The following is a 20,258-nucleotide window of genomic DNA, read 5'->3' as shown; positions in this document are numbered from 1 at the left end:
GTTTCATGAAAGTCATCATTGGCGGCGGCAACGGCAACGAACTCTTCGACGATAGTGAAAAAACAACAATGTTCAATTTTTTTTTTTTTGCTTTCGCCGCATCGTGTGTATAATAATACGATATTGTTATTGTACTCTTCGTCGAATCGATATTATGCTATTATTATAACATTCTTCCAAGAAATCCGCGATTCGTACGAAATCCAACACCGTTTTTACCACCGGATATAGGCACACACGCGTAAAATGTGTACTACGCGCAGAACACACGCTTAGGAATTTTTGTCCTACACGGTCCGTCGTCGTGCCGTGTGTGTCGACTACGATCACAAATAATATCAATAATGGTATTCATGTCGCCTTCGCCGTCGTTACGCATGTGTCACACGCACACGCACTCTCACACACACACACATACATCAGACCGAATAACTCGTAGTGAAATAATTTTAATTTTCCATTTGAATATTCCTACATACCGCGTGTGCGTGTGTGCATTTCGAAAAAAAAATACATTATACACCTTATTGCGTTTTAGTCGGTTTCGTGGACGAGGACGCGTAGTTTCTCGTGGCGGAACAGAGGAAGGGGGAACTATTTAAAACATCTGCTTTTCCAGTCAAAAATCGTCCAAATTGCGTCGTCGTGCTTGGACACGTCGATGGCTCGATAATGGTTTTTGAACTTTCTCGTAGGTAGAATAATATAGTGCGCCGTAAAGGGGTTGATTTTTATAGTATTATGGCGGCTGGGAGGTAATGACTGGAACATTCCGAATTTGGGGCGGGACGCATTGTTTTATATTTGCCCGTGCACATAAAATATTATACTTCAGTCAATCCGCGTACGGGCGTACGTCGGGCGAGACTCGCAAAATGGGAGCTGACTGGGAAAGAGGGCAAAGTGCAAAGTTTTAACTGTCTTTGGTTGTTTGTCCCCATAATAATATCATAAATATATCATATATTAAGTAGTTTGCCGCGGACATCGTATGCTTTCAGTGGCCTTCGTCACTTCCTTTCGGCTACGGTGCTCATTTTTATGAATGTATCGAGTCCCCTGAAGGTCTCTCGTCGACATTTTGATGAAATTATTAAAATTTAAAAATAACGTATACTATATATAGGTATAATATAAATATAGTACCAGTGGTCAAAGTTACAAACTCTAGTCAGCTGAACGACTACAACAATCATATTATAATATATTGTGTTTATATTAAAAAGAAAAAACAATTTTACTCGTCGTATAGATAATATTATTTTTTACTATTTAGCTTTACGTTTTTATTGAGTTCAATTTGTTGACGAAAATATGTAGATGGACGTATTAAACTATTAACATTTTAGGGTAGCACTATTATTGTGATTGTGTTTTTTGTCGGTTCTTATAACATGAAATATAAGTCTTCCTGATGTTAAATATTTGACACCCATAAATATTATTGCCCAAACGTGTAATCATACCATTAGCATAATTCTTTACATAATACATAATTAAGCTGTAAATTGCACAAGGTCGTCGCCGTTCATTGGAGGTTTAGAAAGTGGTCCTGTAGACTATCATTATTAATTTACTATGTAATATAATACGCGCACACGCGCAAGTGAGAACAGACCACCCGAAAAACAGACGTCGCATTGGTGCAAGATGCCCATTGATTTGTTGTTGAAACATTTTTTTCCATTAATAAAAATACGGTCTTACAATCGTATAGCAATCTTTAATACCAAGCACAACTAACCGTCTACTGGCTATTAACCTCAGTACTACCAATAATCAAGAGTTAAATACTATTATTAATTATAAATTTTTTTTTCTAAACGACCTATCATTGGTTGTTCAAAACTTCAAAAGCGATATCAGTGCGTATGCTGATAAAGTTATTTGGAAATATTTTTGTGGGAAATATAAATTAGGTTCCGTGTAAAATTGAATTCAACACTATATTCAACAACTACTGCACTCGCGTGTTGTAGTGTTATCGTTTATATTCGTCACTCTAAAGTCTAAAGTGTATAATATTACGATATGTGCACAATATCAGCTGTTTGAACAACAAACTGTTGTATAATAATATTATAATATTATGCGTTTTCGTTTTGAAAATCCTTGCTCGTTTATTTATCGACGTGTATGGGTGTGTGTGTGAGGTGTAATATGGCAGTATTGCGATCCTCGAAGCATTTAAAACGATAAACAATATTGTTTATACACGCACATTACGCCACCTTGAAATGTATCGACGTTTAATGATTTAGTAATCCACCGTGAACGTATTCCGTCAGGGACCTTATCGTCCTTGTAAGACGGTTTCGATTGTACGTACGTGAAGCGGCGGCAGCGGCGTGTGTGTGGTTCGCCACTTGCAGTGTTCTAATAATAATATTATATAATATCACGATTTCCGTCATTCATCGCACACGTGTATGTTTTATTGTCACAATTTTCTGTACAACAACAATAATATGATACCGTTGTACTTCAACAAAATAGACAAATATAGAGCAATGTCTTATCCGCGGGTTTTTTCCCTGGACATCGAACAATATAATGATAATATAATGAAAACCGCACGTTTTTGTCGATAAAAAAGAAATAATATATAACTGTTCAGCAGCAGCGGGGTACACTCTGCTGGGGCGACGAAATCGAAAAGGACATTGTCCGTGACAAGACCACTGCTGTTGTATCCGGCGTTGGGTAATTTATAAGACGTTTTTGGACATAAATCGTACTTTGAAAAAAAAAACAGACTGAATGAAATCCCGTTATACTATTATTTTCACAACAGAACTTCGATGTCGGTTTTGTTAAGAGCTAAACCTACGAGAGACGTCACAACGTCATTTTTTTTTTATTCCGCCATCGTGTGTTAAGAATAAACAAGATCGATGATCAGTTTTTGGTTTTTTATTCGCTTGGAAATGGCAAAAAATGTGCGATATTTCGCTACTCCGTGTCTCTCCCCCCCCCCGCGAACACAAGTATGAGTACATTGTTTTCTTCGAATATTCATTGTTATTATTCGTTTGATCGGGTTTCGCGTAACGTGAAAAATATTGTTGGATATTGTTGTGTGTTTGATGTAAGAATTGCCAACGGCTGCGGGTAGGTTTGGCAGCGAGTTATTGTGCTATGTGCGAGAGACAATGATATTTATTTAAAACGATATTGCAATACCAGTCAAAAAACTTCTAAAATATTCTCGGTTTTTTGTTTGTTTTGTTTTGTTTTTTTTTGTTCAGAAATACCACTAGCTTATCTGCTACAGCGTGGGACCCCTAGAGTTCCGATAAGTTAATACATTGAATTTCGTTTGTCGGAGCATCCAAACAACTTACATTTTATATCCAAAAATAAAGTATACATTTACTGTGTACGCTTAATTTAAATAGTAGTAGGCGGATCACGGATGGCGATTCGTTTTTGATATATATTATATACAAAAGTTATGATGTTACTTTAAATTCTTAAATTATAAATTTTTTTTTTTGGCAACTAGAAATTTTATTTGTCGTCGGAGGTAGGATCTGCACGTATGAGTTTGCATATAAGTTGGTCATTAGAACTGTTTAATTAAATTGTTGGTGTATCTATTAAAACTGATGACGAAATTCGAACAATTATTTTTCGTATAAAAACAAACCTCAACATATTAGTTGCACCTAACATAATATTATGACTTCACTAAAATGTATATTGTCAGGTAATTTATGGTTTTGACACAAATAAGTACATTTTATTCAATTTATTCAATAATCGTTTCCGTCACATCAATTGGTTTAATTATTACTAACATAATATAATATTAAACGAAAATTCGAGCGACTCGACGCAATGAAAATAAAATGTTTTCGAACACGTATTATACATAAATAAACATCATATTATACAAACGCGCGCGCTCGTTCGATTTTAATGACACGATTATGTTTTTTAAATTCTATAAGTATTCAAATGCGTGTTGTACTTATTATTATACACATTTATTGCTATTACTTTGTGTTCGTTCTAGTTAAACAGTTATAACACTTGATTGTTTAAATTACACGTAAACAATTAATATAATGGCAATTTGAATGACAGCAGAGCAGTGTGTTTAATGAATAGGAGGTCATGTATATTTTCGAAAAAATGTTGCAATGTAAGTGCGACCCCGTCGAAATGATAATGTTGGTTCGAGTAGTTACTTGTTAGTTGTCATGGCTTATGTGCTTTATGATTTTTAAATTCATAATAATGGCGTTATTCTCCAGAATTCGTTTTATTTTCTTAATAATATTTTTTAATTAATATTTTATGGATAATATGTTATCGTCAATTCACATTTGCTACGTACGTACTAATCGATAAATGTATCACAATCATCGTTATTTGTATGCATTATATTTTTACTGTTTGGCCGTTCTGGTATTTCGTTTGGTAAATATGATAAGAAAAATTAGTCATTTTCTCTATCAAACACTCAAATTAAACTCAATGAGAGATAATAATTATTCTGTAGATTATTGCCGGATACGAATTTTCGTGAATTCGTTTCAAAAAATGATGAGTGATATTCTAGGTCCTGTTCGTGACATTATCTATTTAAATGTATAATCGATCATCGTTTGTCGTTTGCGCTTATTTTTCGATTAGTCATGAAATCGTTATTATTGGACATTGGACGGGACGTGTAATTTTGACTTAAATATACATTTTTTATTTTTAAATTTTTACGTATCCGATGATTGAATTCATCAATTAATAATTATTCATAATTCATACAATGATACAATATTATGATGAAAACGTGAAACGAATAATTCAGCGTTTCTGCGGCGTACGTGTGTAAATTTTTATTTGTCCGGTGCTACTAAATTACTTTTTTTCTTTCCCTCGTTTTAATATTTTTGACTACTAAAAAAAATAAACTTATTTATATGGTTATTGATAAACGTAACTACGTGTATTCGTGTACATCGAACTGTGCGGTATACACTTTGGACTTTAACCAACTGCATTGTTGTAACACTCAGACATTATATATTAATAATATTTTATTATGATTTATATATTTTACTGTGGACGAGATAAGAATATACAAGACAAATAATAAACATACATAGGTTCCCTGGTCAGCTTAGACTTCCGAAGCAGTCATTTTCGTCAGTTTTAGAATATTTCAAAAATGTGTTTCATTGTGTAACATGATCACGAGCGACTGCAATAAATTTGTATATGTTTCAATAATAGTTTTTATATTTTAGTTATTATCATGATTCATGGCCCGTTTTGCGTTGAGTTCATAATGGCGAACAGTGACTTCACTTCTGATCAATTGTTTGTAAGCTATCGGCTGTAATACTGCGCACAATAGCTATATTTACATTTTTTAAACGATAATGAAATTCTGTACAGCATAAAATATCTCTTCAAAATGTAGTCGACGGTATTAAGTTTGTGGAAACACTCACATGTCATAAGTCAATACATAACAATCATTATACAAGAATAATATATTTTAGATTTTAAGAGGACGTTATACTCGCTTGTGTTGTCTCCATCTTACAAGTGCGTAAATGGCAAATTTTACTCTCATCAGATCTCGTTTAGCTCCGTTGGTTAAAAAACTTGAGTGAATTGACCTCTTATTAAAATACAAAAAATAAAGTTAATTATTTAAACATCCTCATGAGCTTTTTATTACATTCAAATTTTTAAGCGAGTTAAGTGTATTTAAAAATTGTAAATTTTCAAACAAACGGAGATAAACGATGATTATATAATACATATCGAACGCGGAACGACGACCGACATATTTTATTTGGCTTATAAATAGCAACCGAGCAATTTTGTAACATGTCCCAGAACCAATACATTGCATATCATGAATTAAATAATTTGACCGTAAACCCATCTTTTTTTTGCCCAAATGACGTATCAATAAAAATTTAAAATTCATCAGCCACATTTACACGTTATTAATGTTTTTTCTTCCGCAGAGAATTATTTAATCCGCACAATATATATTGCAAGGGACGCATTATAATAATATAATATTGTGATAACGTGCGGTGCAACGAATGACAATAATTAATTATGAATTATGAAGAAATGAATTAATTAAAACAAGTCGACGACGACGGTGGTTCTTCGTCGTTCATATTATCATCTTTCCTACCCACTCCCACTCAACCGGACCACCGAGTACGCGAGTAATATAAAATAATAATAGTAATAATAAGACCAACTCGTCACAAATATTCTCGTTTGTCTGGTCCGCGGTGTCTACACAAAACTGATGAATCGGTAGTGGATACTTATTGTGTACCCCGGCATCACAACCCGAGGCCTTCCAGGATGCTCACGCTAATGAGGTGAATATAGAAGTTTTTCGGTATCGATGGTTTATTGTGAGGGGTGGGTAGGGGAGGGAACCAGGCTCTTTGAATGCTCGCGCGACGTTGTCACACTGTGCCACAGCCAATATTAGGTACCTATATATTATAAAAACATTCTCGAAACCAGTTATCACGAATAAACATAACAAATAAAAATAATACTAAAAATAAAAAGACAAATTTAAAGTATTGTCTATGTGGAATGTGTGTGTGTGTGTGTGTGTGTGTGTGAGTGTATATCTATATATGTATACTTTGTCGTCAAAGTCGTCGTGTGGTCGAAACGTGTTTCTGAGTGTGTGTCTGTGTCTGTGCTCTCGCATCCGCGAATTTACCGCGATACTAGCTTACCGGCAGCTTACATTACATAATTATTGTATTTTATCTACAACACTTTCGCCTCGTGCGTTACTGCGATTTTTTAACATTATTACTTTAGAATACGATGTTTTAATTATATCATTATATTTAGACAATATTTGCTATTTATAAAATATTATAGTTGCTCTCTCATGGTTCGTCTGTTCGCGAGTTATGGTTTTTCCGTTTTCGATGATGATAAAAAATGCACAACGAGCGTATGTCTAATTGAATACTTTGAAAATAAAAATAAAAACGCCAATCGCTTTCTAACTAAATTTCTAATTTTAAGTATTTAGATTTATTTTTTATTTTTATTTACTTAAAGTACCTACTATTTAATTTTGTTTTACATAATATTATATCAGTATAGGTATATCGTGTGTTACATGCAATTAGTCATTCGTCGTGTGTGTTTAAAAACAATTATGAATTAATTGACCGACGAGATATTAAATTGATTAAACATTTTAATTTCCAACGGATCATTAATCAAACAGACTTTGATTGATTTGTGGAATCAAAATAATAGTCATTTTATCGTGTATTCGTTGGACCTGCTCGTTTTCAGACTCACTTAAATGATTTTTTTTATTTTTGTTCATCAACAATGATCTATCGAAATAAAGGTAATATATTTTTGTAGAATCGGTGGTTCTGTAATAATAATATGTATTGTTTTGCAATAGACACGGAGTGGTGGAATAGTATATTGTGTGGCAAGGGCGGGAAGTGAGCCATTTCAGTCGCGGGCGTTGTGTGCGGCACGAGCCGTAGGCGAGTGCCGCATTTCGCCCAAGACTGTAATGGCCTTCCCGCGCGAGCCACACATACTATTTTTTGTCACGCCCCTGCGTTCATGGAAAAGGTTATGCAGAGATCTATGCAACAATTATAGACTATTCTACAAAAACAATTTCATGGAAGACATTTACTAACGCATCGTTCGACGCACTTATCTAGGAACAGTGCAAATTAAATATGTTTAAATGTTTATGCGTCATGCAAGGAGGTTATACTATACATTTAAGATGTAACCAAAAGTTTATGTTTTGTAAGAACCGTGGTAGGTATACATTTTAATTTCTGGTTGTGCAGGGGATACGCGCCCGGCGGTCGGCACTTTTGGGGATTTCTTCTTTTCCGCCCGGCACTTTTGGGGATTTCCTCTTTTCCGCCCGGCACTTTTGGGGATTTCCTCTTTTCCGCCCGGCACTTTGGGGATTTCCACTTTACCGCCCGCTGGACGGAAAAAGGACGCTTTCGAACGCTTCAACCGTTGTCGAAAACCAAACTTTCGGTGCAGGCGTGACAAAAAAAACATTTGGGCTATCGATACGTGATATTCGAAAAAGAAAAATATCCTCATGATAGATATTACAAATAAATGTTTAATATGATTTATTTTATTTATATCAAACACACGCAGCGGTGGTGTTTGAAATGAAGTCGAACAGATAGATGAAATAAAAATGTACCACACCGGAGTCGGTTTGAGTATGAAAGAGAACGTGGTGTGGTATGTACTACAGGTAATATATGTATTATCATCTAAAGAGTTGCTTGGGTTTCATTCAGTGTTCTGACCAGCGCCCGGTGGTTGACCGTGATGGAGTTTACTTGTAGGCCGTCGCCGACCGAGTGGCGAGTTGTATACATTTTTATCAAATCCAATAAATCATATGTGTGCGTGCGTGTGTACCCCTGTGAGTTTATTTTACATTCCGTTGAAATCCGTACATATAACGCCATCTCGATCTCGTTATATTATCTTATCCAACAGAGCAAGTTTATTTTTTATTGTGGCGGCGCTACAACATGATAATGGTGAAAGAACCGAAATACGACCCAGTCCATTAATGCACACATCCCTTCCCCCTTGAAGCACCTCCGTTTTATTTTAATTGTTATTTTGATTTTCTGTCCACATCGATATATTTTTTTAACTCCTCGACTTACGCATTCGTGTCGTTGTTATTTATAAAAACGAATATCGGCCGAATGGGATTACCTGTACATATCATAATATTCAAATCCCGCAAGTTCGTATCGGGCTTATTTTAAAACTAGGATGAAATCGCGTACAACCGAAGGACTGTATCGATCGAAAAATATATTAAAATAATATATTTTTATATTTGTATCATACATAAATATAAAATGGTTCAGTTATTGTTTGTATTACATTTTATTTTTGGATGGATTTTAATTGTGGGCTTTAAAAATATGACGATTCACCAATATTTCTGTTGTTGTTCACTTTAGAATTACTTCACATTCATTTTTTCGTGGAGTAAAGTGGGGTAAAATAAATATACATACGACGACAGCGGTGTCGGCGAGAACAGACCGCCCTCGTTGATAGTACTAAAAGAAATGAAAAAAAAAAAACCATAAAAGAAACGAATGAATCCATCAAAACGACTATAAACGGACGTAAATACAATTCGGTCCTCCGCCGACGAAACTGGTCATTGCGTTACCCGGCCTTACCTTTATAGCAGTCCACGTGTGTTTGTGTGTGTGATAAGCATGATATAACAAATAAAATTGTGATGATTTTGAATTTCCGTATGATTTGGTTTGAACACGCAATTAGTAATCAATTTGTCTCGGAGATCTCGGTGGGCCGGCAAAAAAAGTTGCCCGTTCGTCGCGTTTTAATTTTTTTCCTACACGGAAATATCACACGCTCGGTTGTTGACAAAACGGCCGTCCGCTCTCGTCTCGACGACAACCGCTGCGATGTCCACGCCCCCTCGGGCCTTTGACGCCGCGGCATACCATGGTACTGTGTATCGTTCAGCGGCTGGGGTGGTGCTAATTGCCGGCTACGATTGGTCGGGCGAAAAACGATTTACTTTTAAAACGATGACGTCGCGGCCGCCTACGCGTGTAAAGAAAACGACGTTTTTGCCTCGGGTAAACCGAACTTGGCGTTCATATGCGCAACGGTTACGTCGGACGACGAATTGTTCGATAAATAATTACATTGCGGCGACGTGTTTTAATTACAGGGATGTGCGTGGCTGTGTTCTGGCGGCGGCATCGGATATAGGACGAGATAATTTGTTGTTGTTATTATTAATATTTCATATTATTCTCTCGGCTGGATCCGCCTAGGAGTAAGTTGGTTACAGATTCCGATCGCCGCCACTCATACGGCGGACATCGTATTATCTTTTCCTCTTCGTCCGTTCTGTACAACCGTTTCTCTCCTCGTCGTTTTCGAAAACTATTTTCCTGTATACGACGATTCACTCGTCGATGACCGGAAAGGACGTTATCATTCTTAATTTTTTCACACGTTGTCGTCTTTTTTGTGTCCGCACGAGTCTTTTAAATATTATAATATGTTTCCGAAAATAGAGCTACTTGCACTCGATCAACGCGAAATACCGACAATAATATCGTTGACAATAAATAATAATTGCATTACAAATTATAATATTAATATATTGACCGCCCATGCAATCGTTATCTGCAAAGTCTTCGTGATCAAACGAATCGTAAACATTGTGATTTCACGCCGATGAAATATTTTATTGATAATTGTTTTTGTTGGTTTTGTGAGTAACAAAAATCCTCTTTCGACGACTTTCATAATATATCATATCTGTAATATCGACTGTCTTATTATTATTGGTACATTTGTCGGCCGTATAATATGATGTCCGTGTGGCAAGATATGCAACGCACCCGAAGTGTGTTACCATATTATTAATATTCGTTTATTTTGTTAACGCGGCGTAGGTATATTATTATTATTTTTGTTGTATACGGTCGTCGCGGCTTTAATATAAATTATAATACATGATGTAAGCGATGTGGTCATGTACAGTGGTTAGTGTTGGTTAATGGTTTTTGTGGTGGTCGCGGTTGGGAGAGGTATTTTTAACGTGTGTGATTTTTCTTACACGCACTCTCCGGCGTGTGTAGATATTTTTCTCCGCGTTTATTCATTACGATTCGACACGTGCATCAGAGAAAAGCCTAATTTTTTTTATTGAACGACGCATTTATCATTAGTAATATTGTCGCCACGACACTGACCGTCCTAATATTTACGTATTTTAATGTAAACATGACTTGAAACACACAGTGAAAACAAAATGAAAAAGAATCTACTATGATGATTTAGCGTTTTTATTTATTCCTATTTATCTGTTCCGTTTTTAACACATTGGCAATTTTGGTATAATTAATGTTACTGCGACGTGTGGAGTAAGCATTGCTACTTATACATAAAAGAAATATGTATACACTAATGGTCGGCTACATCTGTTTAATACTATTAGTTCAATAATATTTCTTTTTAGCTCCGATTTGGCGAAGTAGAATAATAATAATAAATTATTAACGTGGCTGTTTGTCGCTGCTTAACCAAAAACATTCACTGTTTGTGTACAAGCTCGTAATCAATGGTGCGCTTTCCTAGACGAATGATTGATTTCCGGTCGACTGCGATCACTATAACCGCCTTCGTGACGGACAAAGTGTGTGTATTTATTCTAAAATATGTTGACAAACATTCGTACATTAAAAACATTGAAACGGAACTGAAATGACTGGGTGACGCGTCGGCCCTTGCTGTTATCGCTCGCATTTTCCGTTTCGGATATCCTACAAGTGTGCCGAACGACTTATCTTTATTCTGCGTTTATCGTCGATATACTAACAACGCAATCGTTTCAATAGTGGTCCTTCGTTCACCGTCCTTGTTCTCAATTTCCTAGTTGTTTTTTTTTTCTCAACATCGTGTAACCCTACGTTATTATCGTCGTTAGAAGTCAGTCTTGATGTGTGGTGATATGGGGGTGACGGGGTGGGGGGATTTTACGCTGCGGAGGTGGTTGTGTGTACGAACACTCATTAAATCATAGACGTCGATAATTATAATAACATATAGTGATATTTACGTCACAGATATTCGCGTCGGCGCAGTTTTGAAATTGCTTTGGATATAATAATCGACGTGCATTAAAGAAATTAAAAAAACCATTTGCGCTTATTATACGAAAATGGTGGTCTACTGTTCTGACTATAATCGCGCTGACGCGACGTGTACGTTGGAAAATGCATTTTATTGTTTCGCGCTCATGGAAAATGTCGATCTGTTCGTTTTTACGTAAACGCCGGAACGTAAATAACAATCGAGAATGCGCTGGGCGTGCTACCTATATACAACGGCTAATCCTATACATTATTCACCCATTGTATGATGATAATATTATTAATATTATAATCGAACGATAACTGCATAGCAGGCGTAATAACTAAGTTTGTGGGTGTGAATCCCCCTCCGGAGCCTTTTTTTTTTCTATAGAGTTATGTCTTATGACACATTCATTAATATTCAACGAAATCGTTTTTAATTATTGTTCAGATACCGAGAAAAAATTATTTACATTAATCGCGATATTTTCGCCGAATATTTATTTTACAATAATTTAACTTAACATAGAGGTCTTCATCAGATTTAGGAACTAATACAATATTAGTTAACTCATAGTTGTATGCTACATTGATTTTGTTTTGTATGGTTTTGCTACTAAATTCGAATTACTAAAAATCCCAACAATAGTGTGCATATGCGGCAATGATGACGTTATATTCGGTATTTGATATACTATATCGATATTTTATTCTTGACTGCCGCCAAAACTTGTGCCTGTAAGACTGAGGGTCATGGGCATAATATTACAATGGGTTACACTCAGGATATGACGTACGTAGATTATTACCATTATCGTTATCTTTGTATAATATTTTTTTTTCTTAATTCAAACATTTTCGTCGTTTCTGTGCGCCACTGTTGTAGATAAAAAATTATAAAATAATAGGCTTGTTCCAGCATAGTGTTGGTAACTAGTTATAATAATAATTGTTAGCAACATAATATAATCAACGCGCATGCGTATAACATAACAAGTTTGCAACTAGTGATCTATTATAGTTATTATCATTTACCAAGATATATTATTGTGTTAACGACAAAATTGTAGTTTCACTATTATCATTTACCACGATTAATCGTGCTAACTGATATTTACTACACAAGAGTTCAAGAACAAGACGTAAGTACCTACAACCGACTCAACATCATCGACATCGAGATCGAAGATATACGGATATACTGGCGTGGCCTTTCAACTACAACAAAATACTTTTTAATTTAATGTATTTATCTGTTAAAACATTTTTATTTATTTTAGTATTAAGTGAAATGATTTTGATAAGGGATCCTCCACAAACTCCAAGCAATTCAATTTTCACCTCAGTTGAATATACACATTGGTCTAGAAATGTGGCCCGAGATAGACTGATTGACGATTATGGAAAAAACTATAAAGACGTAGGAAATAGAATTCGGAGTTACAACATTTTGTATGAAATAATTACTGACATCTTAAACACTGAATTTCAACTTAAATTAGCTGGGCTACAATTAAGCAACAAATTTCAGACATTAGTACGATCTTATAAAGCTATTGTTGATAACAATAAAAAAAACTGGAAGAGGGAGGAAACATTTTGAATTTGAAAATCAGATGGATAATATATTTCAGAAATCCAAAAGTATATATTCTGAAATTTAGTTGACCGAGACTGTGATTATAAGAAGTACTCCTACTAGTCCTACTGCCTACAATGACACAACAGCACTGCAAAGAAGTAAAGAAGTGTACATGAAGTGAACAAAGATGAACAAGATGAATTTGAAATGAAAATTCTATTCAAATTCAAAATTCCAAACTTGCTGAGCAAAAAAGGAAAAACAATCTAATTGAGGAAAATAATAAACTGTAGAAGGAGTACCTACATAACAATAATAGTAGGTAAATCAAATATTTATTTAACTGGGTTTCTCGTAGAGGTTAGATTAGTAGCAAACATAAGATAAGAAATTAGAAAACATTTTGTTGGATGTTTTAAATTTGCTCTGCTGTAGTAACACGTTTCTGACATTACGCATGCGCTGAAAGTTAGCAACACTATGCTGGAACAAACCTAACATAAATCCAGTATATATTTAGTCCATAATCGCGGCACTGATAATATTATGAAATGAACGCGCCGGGTTTGTGCTCTTTTAGTCAATGGGTTTTCGGTGTGCGACGATAGAAACAGCGCCTCGAAGAGAGACTTTAATAATATAATTCTTATCGCTTCTCGCTTGACGTGATGTTTACGGCAGGCCACGCGTTATTTATTGTTCGGAAATTGTGTGTTATATTATTTTTATATTTTTGGCGTTCAACTATCTATATTGACAATGACTGGCGACGTACGACATATCGATTTTATCATTATGGTCGAGCATTTTCGCAGACCATGTTCGTGAAAGGCGTGCCAAAAATAATGTTAAAAATGTCGTTCGTAAAATAAATACTTGGCGGATGCGAATCGCGAAAAGTTTAGTCGCCACGCCGCCACCGACGACGATCGACGATTAGACCGACGGGCAACAAGTTATTGACACCTGTTATTAGTTGCACGCAACACACGACTAATAACGGGCTTAGGGCTCGAGATTGTGTATTATCATCAAAAAAATAACGATATGAAAACAAAATTAATAGCTCTTTCCGAATCTCCTGAACGGCGTAATATTATAATAATAACGACGCATAATATTTTTATTTTAAGTTCATTGTCTTGCGGCCGTCGGTGGGGACCGCTCGAGTTTTCGACAGAACGCGTTTGTTTATTGTTTTTGACTATTTAAAATTTTTTCCTTTTTTCTATTCGAAATGCCTCTGGGGACGTGTGTGCATTATCGTCGCAATGCAGTTCGGAGGTTGCGATGGGTAATAAATAATAATATTATATTCCACATAATATTATTATCCTTGGGTAAAATCGGTATTCGTCGACGTGTTTATGTGTGTGTGTGTGTCATCGTGTGACTGTGTCGGCTAACGACTAAGGATAGTATTTTCATATAATATATCAATACAATAATATTTATTTCGTGGTCATCGTCGTTGAATGGCGACCGATCGGTATACAGAATATGTGGTGTGTAGGAGTTGACGAGTGGGGAGATTATGGTCATTCGATATGTTTTATTATTATTTATTATTTATTATTAACGACTGCTTATATGTATGGTGGTATGCGTTACGCTCGTGTTCGTACACCGACGAGGACGATTTTCTACTCGGGTCGAGACGGTGGCAGACTTTATTTTTTATTATTAAGAATGCATTTTTTGCGCCGAGCGTCGATAAAGATGATAAGCGCAGCGCGGTTGGTTGAATCGATTCAAGAAAAAAACAACAATATTCTCATATCAAATAAAATAAAGGAAATACATTACATTTATTACGTGGACACATCCATAAAAACTCGTATTTACCATAGATGAGCACACAAACTCGAGTTTGGTAAATAATAAGTTAACACGAAATAGGTAATTGCGCAAAACTTATTATTATGTCGCGCAGCGTTTTAATTCGTTTACAGACTTTATATTATACTTACCTCCCCTCCAGCTGCGGAAGTATAATAGCGTTCTATCCCTTCCATGCACGTGGGATAAATATCTCAATATTGGCATGTATGGACCTTGGATAGACGCGCAAAAAAATCTATACGCGATAGACAAGGTCGAAACAACGAAATTTTTTTGCCACACACACAATTTTCGGCACAAAGACAATGTCGTATCGTCGTTCGCACGCGCGTTTAATATATATATATATATTTTATATACTTTCCTGTTCACTTTTCGTATTATATCTACATATAACCAGTCGACGTGAGTCCATTACCCAATAGCCTTATCAGATATTTGTATATTATAATAAAATCGTTATAATAACAATATATCAACGCGTTAATGCTATTTTTCTATGGTTTGCTATTTTTTTTTGTATTTTACACGTGTGTGTTTCCCGTACGATATTCGTATGCACTTTGCATGTTCATATATAAATGATTTAGATATCAATTGAATGGATAAATTTTTATTAAGCAATTTTTTTTATTTTCGATACGCCGGCAACGTGCCAATTACACGTAGGTAATTTACCTAATTTGCTCAGGTATTTTACATAGAATGTTGTTCTATTAGCCGTCTGATCTTAAGTTTCTAGTAATATTGTAAAAATTTAAAATATAACGTCGTCGCCGTGGCCCGTGAGCAAGTCAGTATACAAATTATTCGTAAATTACTTGTCGTCCGCTTATTAAAAGTTAATTAAAACGTAATTATCTCTATTATGTATTCAAATTTCTGACACCCGTGAATGACGGTCTACTTGAATTCTTGTCTATTTTCAAAATCGTCTTCATGATCACGACAACAACGACGACGATTAATTTTCTCGGAAACGAGAGTATGATTTTTCTTTCTAATCGGGCCACTGCCAGCACGGATCGATTTCGATCATCGCGCTTGTAATAGTACCTATATCGCGCAATGTATAAACGAGTCTCCCCTTCGCTGCCACTCTCCTAATGCAGTACATCACAGCATGCACCGACCGACCGACCGACCATCGGCGTCGGTGATTAAAATTCTATTTCTTATATAAAAGTCGTCGGTTTTTAATTTTCTAATTTATTATTCCCCACCACGGGCGCCGTAAAACGGAACGGACTCACGCACTAAAAAAAACCGAAAAGAAACAACCCGAAAACCCTATCCTTCAATTACGTGTACATGCGTTTCGGGTTTAACAACATTCCAACGTCCATTGTCGGCGTCCGGGCCCCTCGTCTCTCTCTGACAACAACCCGGTTAGTGGTACCACCGGCGCTGACGACGACGACGACGACGACCTGGCTCCACCCACAATCTTCTCCGAACGCATTACACATTATAATATACAGTCTGAGATGCTCATCAATCTCGCAATAAAATCTCTCACCTCCGAGGCTGAGCCAATGATGGTCGTCGTCGTTATCCCTTGGGTATAGGTAATTGACTGCTGCCGCGCCACGGCGGCGCGAGGAAACGCAGCTATTATGTATATATCATCCCTAGCGATTGAGATTCGGATAGATACTCCTCTCTCGACCAGCCAGTCAGCCACCCGGAGGCACATTCCATCGGTGGTAGTATATACATAATATAATGTGTATACTACCTATTCGTTATGATCTCGCTGCACGCACACATCATAATATTATACATACATAAGCGGCATAGCATTCCCACGTATATATTATTATTTTTATTATTATCGTCTTAGTCTTAGTCCTACAGGTCTCTAACTAATTTATAAATTAATTTCTCGCCTCGTTCGATCGCCGCGTCTTAGACGCCGCCGCCACCCCGTGACACACGTGTGCGGCGGCGCTCTGTATAATTTAGTGCCTCATCGTACATAGTCGTTTTTCGTGTCCTGCGAACGGGTCGACCGGACGCATATATCACGCGTGGTCCAAAGGAAATGTCCGAAAACGCCGCCATTTGTTGTCGTTACGCGGCTTGAGCATGTTACCAGGTCCTATATATACGCATACCGAGAACATAATATTATATATATGGTCCCAAATAACAAAACGGTGCTCCCCCGGAAACTGTGCAGTATTGTATATACAAAATCCCGCCGCCGTCGGTTTCTTCTCATGGTTGTCGTAAAAATTATTTATATTTTATCTACCCCATTAATGATTTCGCTCGAACGAGAACACTGCTGCTGCAACCACTTCGCGTCTTGTGTAGTCGAGTACCTCATCTATAATACATAATATTATATAGGTACCTGCCTCCATGCAACGCAATAGTACCTACATATGTCTTACATTATAATAGTGCATGAAGGCGTATTGTTTATGCACAGTGCAGTTTGCGGCGTGTGTGAATGCCGCCCGCGACCGCCTCCACCGGTATTGTCCAAGACAATAAAACCATCACACATCAAAACAAGTGAGGATGGTCCTCTTCCAGAATTTCATTTTATTTTTAAGACATATTGAATTCTATTATGTCGGTTAGGAGCGGCGACGTGTTTCGTGTGTAATCGTGTCTCGACTTTGGCACCCTGTAATTATTACTCGTCAACGTCAACGACGATTTGACTTCGGGCGACACGGCACCGGTTCTTTCGACAAAAAACTAGATAATTTCATGATTATATTGTTTTATAACTTATATGATGTAATATTACATAACTGAGCAACGCGTAGTGTGCCGTATTAGATATATATATATTATTTTTTTATAAATGTTTATATAGATTTATGTTATTATCTCATTAAATCTTTATTATTCGGATAACAGTTGCGTGATGTGTTTCCTGTACGATATAATGGATTCACTTCTACTAATAATTTTCCAATCGACTGTGCGTAAGAACGATATTTTGATTTTTAATGAGTTAGCCGTACACATTGAAATTAGTAAAAAATAAATAAACCTCCGTGTATTGTAGACGTATTATGATTTATGATTTATGATGTACATATATAGTATTCAAACTTCAAAGGTTGTTTGTACAGTGGAAAAAACCATATAAAAAACGTATTATATCAAACATTTTGTATTTATCAATGTTCTTTTCCGGTGCACAGATGATAAACTGCGATTACGAGTGAAAAATAACTCGTGTAAATTAACAGCATTCACAAATTAGTCGAAAATAATATGACGATAAAAATGTTAATAAAAATAATAGGTGTTGGTTTGTTTAGAATTCTGAGTACAAGTTACGAGTACAGTTCGTCGCAATTATTTTTTATTATTATAATAATTGAACGATTACGTTCTTGTTCTCCGAAAACCTACCAGCTTACACGTATTATAATTCACGTATAAATTCATACGATTAATAATATGATTATTATAATTATTATATGTCTCGTACTCGGACGTTCAAATCGAAATCTTTATTAGTTACTAATTATAAAAACTATGTTGAGTTATTGAACATAATTTTGAATTGATTATTCCATAAGACATAATAATATAATACCATATTTTATGTTCATATAAGTATTCTATACTTGATGTGTTATAAACGTTGTGTGTTATTTTTGTTGCGCAGGTCTGCGAAGAGCAAAAGTGCCAAGAAGACATTTTTCCATTGGCCGTCAACTATATGGACAGGTTCCTGTCGGTTAATCCGATCAATAAAAATCACCTACAGCTACTGGGCACCACTTGCCTGTTGGTCAGCTCTAAACTTCGGGAGTCCGACTGCCTTTCCGTCGACCTTTTGGTTCTGTACACGGACAATACCATTACTTCTGAAGAATTGTTGGTAAGTCGTCTGCTCGTTGTATATACTCACGTTCGAGTTAATATTGAACCCGATAGTCGGCGTTTTCTTATCTCCCTCGCAGCTCATTGTCTGCAATTGTCATTGCAAACCCATTGTCTTGGTGTCGTCTCCGCTTATACAATCGTTTGTTTGTGTTCAACGACTCGAAATTTTCGTTTTATTTTTTTGTTATATACTTTATTGAGTAGTGGATATTTAGGATATCTCTCTGTTAAATTCGTTTTAATAATAATGTGTATTTTTTTATGCATCCGATAATAGAAACATATTTTGTAGTTATTTCTCAACTATAAATATCTTGGTTCAGCAATGGACATAATTACATGCAATAGGGTTTTATTATTAGGTTTTTTTTGGTCAGATATTATTTCAAACGCATTATTATAATCTCGATGTTATTTTCGCAAAAAATCTGTCAATTATGCACAGTGGATTCATTCAGTTTTGTACACAACATAATAGACATTATGAATTATGAAATACACGCTTTGTTAAATTTGTTTTCGGATTTTTTTTATTTTTTTTTGAAGCAAATCGGCATAGTGTTTAGTATTCGGTGTTGCACACAGACCGCCAACGTATTTTAACGAAGAATTACACAAATACAAATGAACTGAAATTCGTTTGGTCGATTTGGCTCGGATAATAGAAACATTTTATTTATGCCCGTGTGTGTGATAATAAATAATAAAAAATATTATACGTTTCATCAAATTCATATCGTCGCGTGTTTTACTTGCCATGCATTCGATTGAATCGTTTAGAAAACATAAAATTTAAAAACTACGTCACGAACCTTGTCCGTTTACCGTGGTGGTGTGTGTATAGGTTTGTGATGTCGTGCCTTAAAAACTTAAAAAAACAGTCGGACAATGATTACCTCGTAGTTCCATTTCCATTTACCATCTATTTACCTACCCATTTTAGAATTTTTACATATTAATCGATTGTCCATAATAGTGTAATATAGATTTCCAGTAATTATCTGGCATTTTGACGGTTGTGGTTTGCAGAATTAATAATAGTTACTAATACTCGTAATACTCTCGAGTCACGAAGGTGCTGGGTGGTGGGAGGTCAAAGGGGAAAAGCGATATTTTGGGGTATACCCTTTCACGTGAATATCTGCCGACGAAATAAGATCTCTCCGCCGTCGTTGGGAATTAATATTGTTGTGCGGGCTACTCCGACGCGCGCAAAATTTGTGTGTGGTGTGACCGACCGACTTGGTAATAATAATTTGTATTATTATATACGCACAGCTATTATATACTTT

General features: G+C 35.8%; 1 protein-coding gene and 1 pseudogene across 1 annotated transcript in view; both read left to right on the top strand.

Annotated features, from left to right (window-relative positions):
• The window catches only part of LOC107168411 (G1/S-specific cyclin-D2), a 61,692-nt gene that overhangs the window by 6,211 nt on the left and 35,223 nt on the right, over window positions 1-20,258 (top strand). Inside the window, exon 2 of the mRNA XM_089216134.1 lies at window positions 18,746-18,961. Coding sequence (XP_089072260.1) covers window positions 18,746-18,961 — 216 coding nt within the window. The remainder of the gene's footprint in view (window positions 1-18,745; window positions 18,962-20,258) is intronic.
• LOC149060661 (uncharacterized) lies at window positions 8,219-13,589 on the top strand (annotated as a pseudogene).

This window comes from Diuraphis noxia, unplaced genomic scaffold (assembly GCF_037042655.1).
Source record: "Diuraphis noxia isolate RWA-SAM2 unplaced genomic scaffold, SU_Dnox_SAM2 contig0001, whole genome shotgun sequence".
In the NCBI taxonomy this organism is placed as follows: domain Eukaryota; kingdom Metazoa; phylum Arthropoda; class Insecta; order Hemiptera; family Aphididae; genus Diuraphis; species Diuraphis noxia.
Note: the sequence above shows the minus strand (reverse complement) of the source record. Positions and strands in the feature narration are given on the sequence as shown.